Source organism: Falco rusticolus, chromosome 12 (genome assembly GCF_015220075.1).
Source record: "Falco rusticolus isolate bFalRus1 chromosome 12, bFalRus1.pri, whole genome shotgun sequence".
In the NCBI taxonomy this organism is placed as follows: Eukaryota; Metazoa; Chordata; class Aves; order Falconiformes; family Falconidae; genus Falco; species Falco rusticolus.
The window spans coordinates 2,118,194-2,130,258 of NC_051198.1; the positions used below are offsets into that span (position 1 = coordinate 2,118,194).

A 12,065-nucleotide genomic window follows, 5' to 3' on the forward strand; every position below is an offset into this window, starting at 1 on the left:
ATGAAGAGACTGAAAATTCTTGAGGTTGCTGAATAAATCACACAGGTCTAAATAGCTCTCAATTCCAACACATGATTAGCAACTGACTCTTGGGGTGGGAGACACCAAGTTCTTCAGAACGAAAATAAGGTATAATAAAGCAACACCAGTATAGTCCTCCCCAGTAACAGTTGTGGTTGCTTTCAAACAAAGTGACACTGCACTCGCATTGTTTTTCTTGTGTAGCATGATTTCTAAAACTTCCAGAGAATGCTCAGTATGAAACAGCTAGCTAGTAAATAAGCCAACTAAAGGAGCACGTACCTCAGGCCTGCCATTTGACCATGTATCCTTGCTAGAAATCACTTCTGCAGAGTAAAAATAGCTATAAAGAAAAAGAATAAAACTTTGTTGTTCAGCCCATCACTATCCTGTTCAATTTAACAAGCACCTTCATTTTTCAGCTGCTGCAAATATTAAGCAAGAACCATGAAATCACTCTGGGGAGTATCACAGTTACATCTGCACTGCTTTCTTGTATGTTGTCACCTTTTGTGCAGTACGATGTCAAGGATATTTTCATTGTTTTCACCCTTTTGGTCAAAATCCAACGTATGTTATGCTGTAAACAGAGTTACAATATATACAGTGTATCTGAGGTCAAACACCCCATCTTATTTTATAATCAGTGTGACAACTAATCAGATAATGATCTTTTGTCAGTCATTATATAAAAGAAATAGCACCATTAAAATTAATATATATCCACCAGAATAAAATGAAATTAGAAAATTGAACCTTAAGTTTTAGTAGGCATAGCAATATATAATAATAAATCCATTTTCATCTAGCATGGACTCTCCATTTTTCGATAAAGGGGTGTTACTACTTCTGAGAGTTTACATCTGCTCTCTTTTCCCAGCACACAAAATATATTTGGCCATTCTTTCTGATCCCTTGCTTATGCCTGGTATTTGATTATACTTCAGATTTGAACTTTACAATGCAGGCTGGTAACAAGTAAAATTCTAGAACTTCATAACTAAATTAAGTTACGTAAATGGGAAACAAAATGGCTATCGACCTCTGCATTCATCATGTGTGATGATACCAGACTCTGGACTCTCCTATGGAATTCAACTGCTCCGCATTTCATAATCAAAAAGTGCAGACATCTGTGGTCACTCAGGTGGTGTCAAGCTGAGTTAAGGAAAAGATCAGGCGTCAGTTAATGAATGTTCTAGTTCTGCTACAGAAATAACAGTCTGGACAGCTAAAACAATCTCAATTTGGAAAAAAAACATTTTGTGCTCCTCATGTTTCTTATAAAACCAGTCTTCAAAGTATACTAGCCTGTATTTGTAAAGAGCATGCAATACTTCCCCCTCCCCCCCCCCCAGTCATAAGCACTTGCTTGGGGCTCTATTCTGTAGATGTGCTGTGTTCAGAAAGCCCACAGAAGCCACTAGCACTGACCTTTCACCTGACTGCTCTTGAGTATCTGCATTAGCATATATGTTCATAATGGCAGGACTACATTAATTTCAGTAACATGAATCACAAAAAACACCAAAAGGGAAAAGTACATTCTTAATTTGTGGTCCATTCTCAGTAATTCTGGGAAAATGTACTTAAACATCAGCCAAAATTCAGCTACAATGATATGTAAAGTAGACATCACCCAAGTCATTTATTCATGAATATGTTCTTTAAACTGATGCTTTAATAAGTATTTTAAATCCCTATTCTCACATTCTTTTGACAGTATCACCTCTTTCTCCCCCCTCTCCTGCAAACAGGCTTGTATCAACTGCCTTTGACTTTTAAAAATGCTAGAAATTCCTTTTCAGCATAGCAGATGGAGTACAGAAAATGCTGCAGCAGATTAAAAAAAAAAACAACCTAGGAAAAGATGTGTTCAGCTAAGACAGCAACAGCATCCTGGCAAAGCCCTACTTCCCAGGGTCGCAGAACTTACCTTTTTCTACAGCACTGAACTCACTTCAATTGCCACTAAACTGGCCAGTCTTTGATAGATTTGAACCACTCTTGAGGTAGAAATTCTAATGCTCCCTACAAGGAGTGTATCCTTAATAAAATTTACATAAATTGCAAGATCTTCTGAGCAGTACTAATTTGCAAACATTTGGAAACACACTACTAAGTGGTAGGCATTACTAGAAAAAAATATTTAACACTAACTTATTTAAGAAAATATCTCTAGGTTTGCATATTTAAACAAGGGTTATATTTAGAGGACATATTATTCTTCATGTTGTAAACTAAACTTGCACACCTTTCCCTGTTCCTCATGCACAAAATTCTTCAAGTATCTGTAGACTTGTAAGACTTGTAATTCTTCTCTCTTCAAGAAAGCTCTCTTGTGAATCCTAACTGCAGATTTATCTGTATAATAAATGTGGCCCAGCAGGCCTTAAAAAGTGCCAAAATAAAACAGCAGTAGTTATATCTAGCTTAATTATAGAGATATCTGTTATTTGGGAACATGTAGCAGAGTGAAAACAGCAAATGACATTCAGCATTCTTCCTGTTTATACTGGCTGTAGGCTGAAAGCTAAAAAGAGGCTCTGCCAACATGCACCCAGTGAATCTGCTGGCGTATGACTGCAGTTGGACACCTTCCTTTCCCTAAGGCTGAATTACCCATCTCTTAACAAAATCAGTCTAAGCTAAGTTCCTGTACTGGCTCTTACAGTGTAATATGTTTTACACAATTCCCACAGCAATCCAAGGATCAGGTGGATGCATGTAACCATGAAGCCTCAGTTTGTTCCAAGTAGACTTTGTGGTATTTTGGCAGGCAGGATTTGTTAGATTATTGTGATAATCTAACTTGCACTATGACTCCAGTAATGGCCTATCAGGAAAAAACAAAAATACCAAGGCATCAGGGTATGCCTTCACTGCACTCCCTTTGCCCAGCTCTCTCAGAACAATGATCCACTCAGACCAGTTTCCCCTATCCACGCTGATTCTAAACCCTGTGCAGTATCTCTCTCCACTACTATACTAAAGGCCAGACACTAGGTACTGAAGCTGAGAACAGGATGTAAAGTATATGCATACCACCATACCATTCCAGAGTACAACATGATGACCGTCTTCTACACCGAGAATATATTTTCAGTTAAACAAAAAACAAACCCGCACACATTCTCACAGAGACATTTTAAAAGGGACAGATAACTGATATTTGATGGTAAAATAATTCTCAGCACTGCTCTTTAGCATGCTTGGTGTTTACTGTGGTTCGCGCAGAGCTAAAAGGATTCTTCTCTTGACCGCTCTAAGAGCTCCCTCTGTTGTTACACAGAAGTATCACCGGAAGACATGTTCCATTATCCTCGCACCTTTTTCACCTTCAAGTGGCAAATCTTCAAACACTCCATCCTGATAGGTGAGAATCAACACGATTTTCTCAGATAACTTTTCATGCTTATTTTCTGCACAGGAGACTGCTATCTTATTCCAGTCTTCCAAAGTACAGATGGTATCAAGTAGAATAATCTGTCCCAACGCATCTAAGAAAAAAACAACCATATGTAAAGATCCTGCATTTGCCCTAGTAAGCTTTGTACTATTCATATTAAGCACATCACACAAATCATTCACTGTTTTTCCAGATGGATTACAAGTCTTAAAACTGAGTTTAAAAAAAAAAAAAAGCTGATGAAATTAAAGATCCGTAAGAAAAACAGCGTTTATTTTAATTTAAAAAGCTTAAAGGCCAAAATCCCCGATTGCACTCAAAATCACTTCTGAAACCCCCATGAGCAATAGAATGACAGGGGAGTTGCAGGCACTGAAGCTAAAGGCAGTTTATTGGGCCAAGACACAATAAGCACAATAGACGCAAATAACCATCCATGGACAAAGAAAACCTCATTTTCAGAAGTATAATCTTTAAATTTAAGTACTTTCTTAGCTAAGTCCAGGCAGGTAAATATTAATTTGTCTGCACACTAGTTTTTCAGGACCTGGCACTTGCTGCCCATGTGGTTTGTTGCAGCTGTCTGCCCTCGATTTGAATTCATGTTGCCTGAAGAGTTTTTGCCATTGTGTCCAGCAGTGTAACAACAACAACAAAAAAGTCCAAAAGTTCCTCTGAAAACTTACAAATCTTACAACACCATAGGGCTTTGTGTGTGTGTGTGTGTGCTAAGCAGGAAGCACTGAAGTTGCAAGCTGCCCAAGAGCCAGCCTACAGAGGCTCTGCTAGAAGCAAGGCAAATGCCTGGAGTTATTTCAGTGGCCGGGTTGCCCCAAGGTTGCAACAGCACAGACTGACCCTGTGTGTGAGGGCAGGCAGGGGGGGCCTTCAAATCTGACACCATGACCCTCATCCCTGTGGGAGCGCTGGAAGATGTGAGAACACATGGTTCAGCTGACTGTGAAGGAAAAGCTTTTATTCAGATCACATTATAAACTAGGAACACTGAATCTGAAGTCATTTAAAGGCTGAAATGGGAGTTGAATTGAAATTTCAAGTTAGAAAGGTTCTTACTAAAATTTTGCTGTGCTTACTCTTCTTGCTCGTTTCCTCCAATAGCTAAAACCCATGCTTTTTGTGATCAGCTAAGATAAAAGGCAGGACTGTAGCCCCCATAGATGAGAACAGTCATTTTCTAATCCACTGTTGACAGTGAATTAATGCAGGCTAGGACAATTTTCCAAAAGAAAGAAGTAATCATCTGAAAAGTCAAATACCAAAATTATGTATTTGCATATGGTTACCTCTCCCCTTCCTCACCATAAAAATCCACCATGATCTTGACTGATTTCCCTGAACACTGGGGAAAAGCTAGTGGTGACATTAAAAACTAACCTTCTTTTTTACTTGGAAAAAAAATATATAAAGAGTATTTTTTTCCTGTAATTATTTTAGAAATCTCGTAGAATGAAAAAAATCAACAAACACTAAAAGAGATGATAACCTGAAAATCCTCCCTCAAAATCATCTGAAATATGGCCAGGAAATAAAATAAGAATGAGAAACTGTACCTTAACAGAGCAACAACAGTCTAAGCAAGAATACACATAGAAATAGAAAAGGACACTGCCGGAAGGCACCTAAGTAGAAAGAAACCTAAGAAAGAACATAAGGCACCCTTCTTTCCTTTCACCATTTGATTAATGAACTCACAATGCACCAGAGAGGGCCAAATCAACCTATCAGCCTTGGGTTTGGAACTGCAGGCTATGAGAACCCCCACAGATTCCTACTGGGGTCCTTCCCAAAGTGCTGTGGAGATTTTCTAGCAGGTGTACAAAAACGATTTCCTTACTTCATCAGAGCATGCATGTATTGGTATTATGATAAAATACACAGTATTTAACAGTACTCTTGACATCTTGGTAAACACAATGACAAACATTCAGATATTTGTATTCACTTCAAATGTTTTCTATACGAACGTGGTCAAAAACATCACCGTTAAACCTGAAGTAAATACACTGTAGAACAATCATGGAAAAGAATACAAATGCCTTACTATTCACTTAACGAAAAGTGCTCCAGTTGCCAAATATAATCCATTGCTTCAAAAACTCAGCCCCACTTATATAGGCACAGAGCTACATTTTTGTGTGTACCAGACTGACCATACGCAACCTGAGCCAAAGCCAGGCATTTTGACTCATTGCTTGGTTCCACCTTCCTATAGTTATAAATAATATCTTCTACTGCCTCAGAAAAGGTAAACCTGAAGAAGACAAGGTAATAAAACCAACCAGTGTCACTAATGTGTTACATAACTTTGTGTCGTGGTTTAGCCCTAGCTAGCAACTAAGCCCCACACAGCCACTGACTCACTGCCCCCTGCCCTGGTGGGACAGTGGAGAGAATCGGGAGGGTAGAAGTAAGAAAACTGTGGGTTGAGATAAGAACAGTGTAATAATTGGGTGGGTGGGTGGTGGCGATTGTAATGAAAAGGAAAAGAACAAAAAGAGAGAGAATCAAACACCAAGAAAAACAAGTGATGCAAATGAAAAACAGTTGCTCACTGCCAACCGACCAATGCGCAGCCAGTTCCCCAGCAGCAGCCCCGGGCCAGCTTTCCCCCCAGTTCATGTACCGAGCATGATGTCATATGGCAGGGGTCCTCAAACTTTTTAACCAGGGGGCCGGCGCGCGGATGAAGTGGCAGGAAGCCATCTGCGGCTGCTTCGTTTCCCCCCCCCAACCCGCGGTGGAGGATGGTGGCGGGGTTCTGTAAATGCCAGGGGGCGGATTGAGGACGCTGGGGGGCCGTATCCAGCCCGCGGGCCATAGTTTGAAGACCCCTGTCATATGGTATGGAATATTCCCTCAGCCAGTTTGGGTCAGCTGTCCTGGCTGCGCCCTCCAGCCTCCTCACTAGGGTGGTGTGAGAAGCTGAAAAGTCCTTGCCTTAGAGCAAGCACTGCTCAGCAACAACTAAAACATCAGTGTGTTAACAATGTTATTTTCACCCTAAATCCAAAACACAGCACTGTACCAGCTTCTAGGCAGAAAACTAACTCTATCCCAGCCGAAACCAGGACACTTGGGAATATTTCAAAACAAGCTACATGCAGATTGTGTAGATGGGCATATTTCTGCATAAGTGTTTGTAAAGGAGTGTTTCAAAATCAGTACAGTACTTTACAGCTTTGGAATAGGAGGTAAAGCTCCTATTGACCTATACAAACAAGGCACCATTATATTTCAGTAACAGAGTATTTTTCAACAGGCTTCTCCAGCAAACAATTAAAAGCAATTTGCAGATCCCTGACTACTGTAAACATCTATAATACTTGAAATTAGAAACTACAGTTGCTTTTCACTCTTCCACCCTAGAGGAACTAAGCTATTGTCTACTAACACTGCATTTAGTAATATTTTATGATTCCCAAGGTGGTCATAAAGCATGGCTTGAGAAACACTGTTTCACTGTGATGATGTAACTAGCTAGGTCTTATTACTGTAAGAACAATAATGATTTCAGCATGTCAAAAGAGCAGGCTGTAACTGTTTTTTTGCATTAGTAGGCTAGGTTATGCGTTAGGACTGCAATAAAGAAGTGGTATTTTGATCCTGACACAAGGTGGGTTAGAATCTCAATTTAAAACTAAGATATGGACTAGCGTTAAAGAACGCTGTTGCTCCTCACAGGAGTCTTTCAGCATGAGAGAGGCACCCATTAGTTAACTTAATACCAGACCAGTAACATTTTCACCTTTTCAAACAAATCTACTCTGGATTAGGAAAATGTATCTCTGACAGCTTAATGTCTTCTCCAAATAAAAAAATGGAGAAACAGATGCATTTCTAGAAACTCAAATATGATTGTATCCTATCCCCACAAATGGGAAGAAAGAGGTCAAGTGCACTTACGGGGTTTACACTTTAAGTATGTTTTTAGTGCAATTGTGTTTGAAACTGTGGATCTGGTACTGACATCAACAACAGAATGAAAGAAATTAATATCCTAGTGCTTGCAGGTTTTTAATACACAGAAGTCTGTGAAAATTTTATATCCATATAGTTTTTATGTACAGTTTAAGAGAAAAAGTGGCTCAAAACTGAAGTCTACAATGCTGTAAGAAAGGCTGATAGGAACCAAAACAAAATGTGCCCTTCCAAAGGAGCTGACGATATTGTTTGGTCTACGCTCATACCGAATTCAGGATTTAGTAAAAGAACAAAAAAGATTTCCATTAATGTATTTTTGCTTGTGTTTTGTTTGAAAGGATTTACTTTGAAGAAAAGGCAAAGCCTCATGACTTGGGAAGTAAAGGAAGATGGGATGGCATATCACAAACCCATGAATCTCGGTGCAGAACCCACCACATACTTTTTCTGCTTAACCCCACGTGTTAACTAGATTTAGTCCCTTTCCAGATAATGCACATTTGATTGCTTCCAGAGTTATGGCTGAACTTGGAAGGTGTCCAGCTGCAGTACTGGAGTTTATCAGTTCTTTAAGGCAGCTAACAACTAAAGGGATGGAAACAAAAGTCATTGGCTGAGCACCCAGAAAAGTATCTTTCACTGTTTATGACTTCTTAAGTTCTAGACTTTGTTTGCTGATACCCACCAATTTTTACCTCAGATTTAATAATCACAGATGTTACTGAAAACTAAGGCAACCAGTACTTCTGGAGCAACCATTTCCATGTAATAAAAGGTATTTTCTCTAGATGGGCACTAAATTTCCTTAGCACTTACAGGTGTGGAAAACCAAAGAAGCAGGGGCTGTGCATTTTAATGTCTTAAAATAGCAGTTTGACTCCAGATTTAAAAGCAGACTCGGTAATCTTTATTCCTATCCATCCCGAAACCTAAGATTCTTTATTCTTGGCATCTCTGTCAGTTGTCTGAAAAAGGCAGGCACAATCAGGCAGGCAGGAGTCCTTCAGCAGCTTCAGCAATAACCTTTCAGCTGAACAAAGAGTAAGGCTAATACAAGGATACTATGGGATATATGGCATGGGTCTTTTTAGTTACATAGATTTTCTCCTGGTTTAGGACAGCTTTATGTTGTTTCATCATTTCAAAACTGCCAGAAAATTAGAAAAATGGTTATCAAGCATGAACCTTACTGTAACTTCTAGTAGTACGAATTCATTGTAGTGGACTCCATTCGGCTGCAAATGGGCACAAAACCAGCAGAAAATATACCCATCCTTGATTTCTGTAACAGTGCCAACAGCTCTCAATCAGTCTGCTTATACCTTTTTCCTGCCAGAAAAAGCAGCAACAAACCCCTTTTTAGTTATTAAGTATTGTTCACTGCTCATTTACCTGAAAAATATTTGTTACCTTGCCAAATGCATTACGGTATATAATGTAACACTCCTCAGATGGTCCTTGCTCAGCACAATCCACTTTCTCAGTTTCTGTCAATATATATGCTTGTAGAATACCTAGAAAACTTCTGTCCTTCTCAAAAATGGCGGGATGGAAGTCAGTTTTTCTCTGCTCCAATGTGATAGCATGGCATAGCAACCTAGCACCTTTCTTACACAGAGTCTAAACCTCTTTCCTCCTTTGTTCAACAACTGCCTTCAGATCAAAACCTGAAAGAAGAGTTGAAATTGTTAAAATAGCATCAGCTGATACTCATGTATTCAAGTGAGCCTTCATCCTGCTTTAACCCTCCCCATATTCAATTCATAAGCCCACCTAACAAGTAATTTCCAAATTTCCAGTGCTTCTCTATCCCTAATTTACAGCTTTTCCGATCCTAGAAATATTTGCCCTATAAACCCAGATACCTTTCGCACTGACCCTGTGGAATCTGCAGGTGGCGAGGTAGCTGTGAGATGTTTAAACTGCCTCCACAGGGACTGAGGGGAGAACACAGATTTCTGGGATTTCCCGCTGTAGCGCAGACTGCGGTGGCACAGCTACCTGAAAAACCCGCAATCCCCCGAACAGCCGCCACCGCCCGGAGCAACTACAAGGCGCACAACGCGCCCCCGCCCCGCCGGCCCGCCCGACGAGCCCGCTCCCTCACGGCCGCGGAGGACGGCGCGGCGCGAGGCGGGCCGCGGGGCACTGTGGGAGCTGCAGTCCCGCTCCCCCTCCCGCGGCGGGACTGCAGCTCCCAGCATGCCGCGCCGCCCCCCGCCCCTCCGCCGGCGCGGGTGGAAACCCCGTGCGGCGCAGCGCGGCGCCCTTTCGGCGAGCCGCCATTCTGGGAGCAGGTCGCGGCTGAGCCGTCGCTCCGCGGCCGCACGCGTGGCCGCCCCGCCGCCGCCCTCGCCATGCAGATCTTCGTGAAGACCCTCACGGGGAAAACCATCACGCTCGAGGTGAGCCGCCGCGGCCCCCCACCGCGCTGCGCCGTCGGGCGAAGGAGGCGGGAGCAGGGCCCGGGGAGGGCTGGCGCGGCGGAGGCGCGGGCCGCGGCCCGGGGGTGAGCCAGCCGGCCCGGCCCCGTTGCGGCCCGCGCCCTCCTCGGGCTTCCCCGCGGCATGCAGCGCGGCGCGGGCGAAGGGAGCCGCCGGCCGGCCGGGCCCCTCGGCGCACCGGGTGCACGGGGAGGCGGCTGCGGGCCGGGTGCGCCGCCGCGGCCGGGGCAGCGTGCTTGCAGCTCCCGTCCCGCGGCTCCTCCGGGCTACCGGAAAGGCAAAGCGCGTTTTGAATCCATTGTTTTGTTTCATACCAGGTTGAGCCTTCTGATACTATAGAAAATGTGAAAGCCAAGATCCAGGATAAGGAGGGTAAGGTCAAGATGTGCCTCCTATTCGCTTTCGGGTCGATGTGTATCTTGGCAGAAGCGATTGTCTGCGGCAACCTATTATTTCATTGTAGAATGTCATCGTTCGTGTTCCTCGTTTAATCTTGATTTATGTCACCGTTAGGCATTCCTCCTGATCAACAGCGACTGATTTTTGCTGGTAAGCAGTTAGAAGATGGACGCACGCTGTCTGACTACAACATTCAAAAAGTGAGTAGGAAAGGCTGCAGCACTGTTGGAGCAGGCTACCCTTTGCTGCTGAGCCTAAGAAACACTTTAAATGGATTAAACCAAATCAGCTGATTTGGGGCTGGGTAGCACTTGTGATGGGGGAAGTAGTGATGCTAAGACTGCTGCAGCCCAGTCTAGTTTCAGGTCACAACATTGCTAACAGCTTCTGCTGCCAGCCCTCCCTTCTGTCAGACCTGGCGTGCTGCGGCCCGCTGCTCTGGAGGCTAATGGGACAAGTCCTGCACATTTCTGCCAGCTTAACCTGACCAGTGAGCGCCACTAAAAAGGAGGAGCTACAAGTAGCTGTTGGTTCGGCTTAGTTGTACCATGAACCTATTCTGCACTTGCAGTTAGAACTGAGGAATATAGTCACAACGATATTTTACAGTAATTAAACCTTATGGGGATTGAGATGCAGCAGCCCACTGTTCTCTGGAGCCAGTTCATTTGCAGACTTGTAGGGAATAATAGTCTTGGAGCTTTCCTTATTGCCTGGTGCTTGAGGTCTACTTTCTGTTGATAAAAAGCCTGCTTAATACTTTCTCAAGACGAGCAGCATTTTTTAGTCTATTTCATGTGCTTCACAAATAGGAATCAACTCTTCACCTTGTGCTGAGACTTCGTGGTGGTGCCAAGAAAAGAAAGAAGAAGTCTTACACTACTCCCAAGAAGAACAAGCATAAGAGAAAGAAGGTTAAACTTGCAGTGCTTAAGTACTACAAGGTATGTAGAACTAACTATAGGTGAAACTTGGTGAAAACCTAGCCCTCACCAGGAGGGACGTAAAGGCTGTAACTAGTCTGCATGTAGCCTGGCGTATTTAATTTCTTCTTATATTCTTCTATTTGCAAGTATCCCACCTGTTAAATAAAAGCGAAACTGACGTTTTGCAGCTGGGCATTTCAAGAAGTCGATGTAACTGTCATAAAAGAAAAATACTCAAAATTTGCCACCTTTTAGCGCTGGTGATAGTATATGAGATGTTGCTTCTTTGCCCTTCCCAGGTGGATGAGAATGGCAAGATCAGCCGTCTGCGCCGGGAGTGCCCCTCTGAGGAGTGTGGAGCTGGAGTTTTCATGGCTAGTCACTTTGACAGACACTACTGTGGCAAGTGCTGTCTGACATACTGCTTCAATAAACCAGAAGACAAGTAAATGTACTAAACAATAAAAATTTGAAGTTCTGTACGGCTTAAGAATTTATTTCTGCTTCTTGTGGCATTGTTTTTCTCTCTTATCAGCAGAGAGGAAATAAGCTGTGAAACTGGATGCTGATTGCCAGCTGGGATGAAATACTTTGACTGTAGACTGGAAGCAGTAACTTCTTTTAAAGAGTGGCTTTGATTACTTAGTCTCCTTCAAAAGGAGATAATGGGTAGTAATAGCAGAGAAAAAACTCCAGCGCTAGCTACACTTAGAAGTAATCTCTTTAAACATGAGAGGAGCACAGTACAGTACATCTAATCCAGAAAAACAGATGAAGGGGTCTGAAGTCATGTCTACAGAAAACAGAAGAGCCCTGCTCACAAAATGCAGTTTTTCAGTATGTAGCCTGCACAGCAGCACCAGGGAGGGGAAGAAGATGGTTCAGCTATTTTGGAACCAATAGATAGTCATCAGAAACATTGAC

General features: G+C 42.6%; 2 protein-coding genes across 2 annotated transcripts; one reads left to right on the forward strand and one right to left on the reverse strand.

Moving 5' to 3' along the window:
• Window positions 1-3,163: 3,163 nt before the first annotated feature.
• On the reverse strand, window positions 3,164-9,731 carry CLHC1 (clathrin heavy chain linker domain containing 1). Its single transcript, XM_037405839.1, has 6 exons — window positions 9,618-9,731; window positions 8,783-8,992; window positions 8,587-8,701; window positions 7,834-8,011; window positions 5,602-5,702; window positions 3,164-3,521 (listed from the first exon to the last, which is right to left on the reverse strand). Exons 1-6 carry the CDS (start codon window positions 9,729-9,731, stop codon window positions 3,319-3,321), a joined length of 921 nt encoding a protein of 306 aa, XP_037261736.1. The 3' UTR covers window positions 3,164-3,318.
• RPS27A (ribosomal protein S27a) lies at window positions 9,620-11,638 on the forward strand. Its single transcript, XM_037405401.1, has 5 exons — window positions 9,620-9,777; window positions 10,134-10,188; window positions 10,330-10,415; window positions 11,028-11,159; window positions 11,441-11,638. Exons 1-5 carry the CDS (start codon window positions 9,730-9,732, stop codon window positions 11,588-11,590), a joined length of 471 nt encoding a protein of 156 aa, XP_037261298.1. The 5' UTR covers window positions 9,620-9,729; the 3' UTR covers window positions 11,591-11,638.
• The last annotated feature ends 427 nt before the right edge of the window (window positions 11,639-12,065 follow it).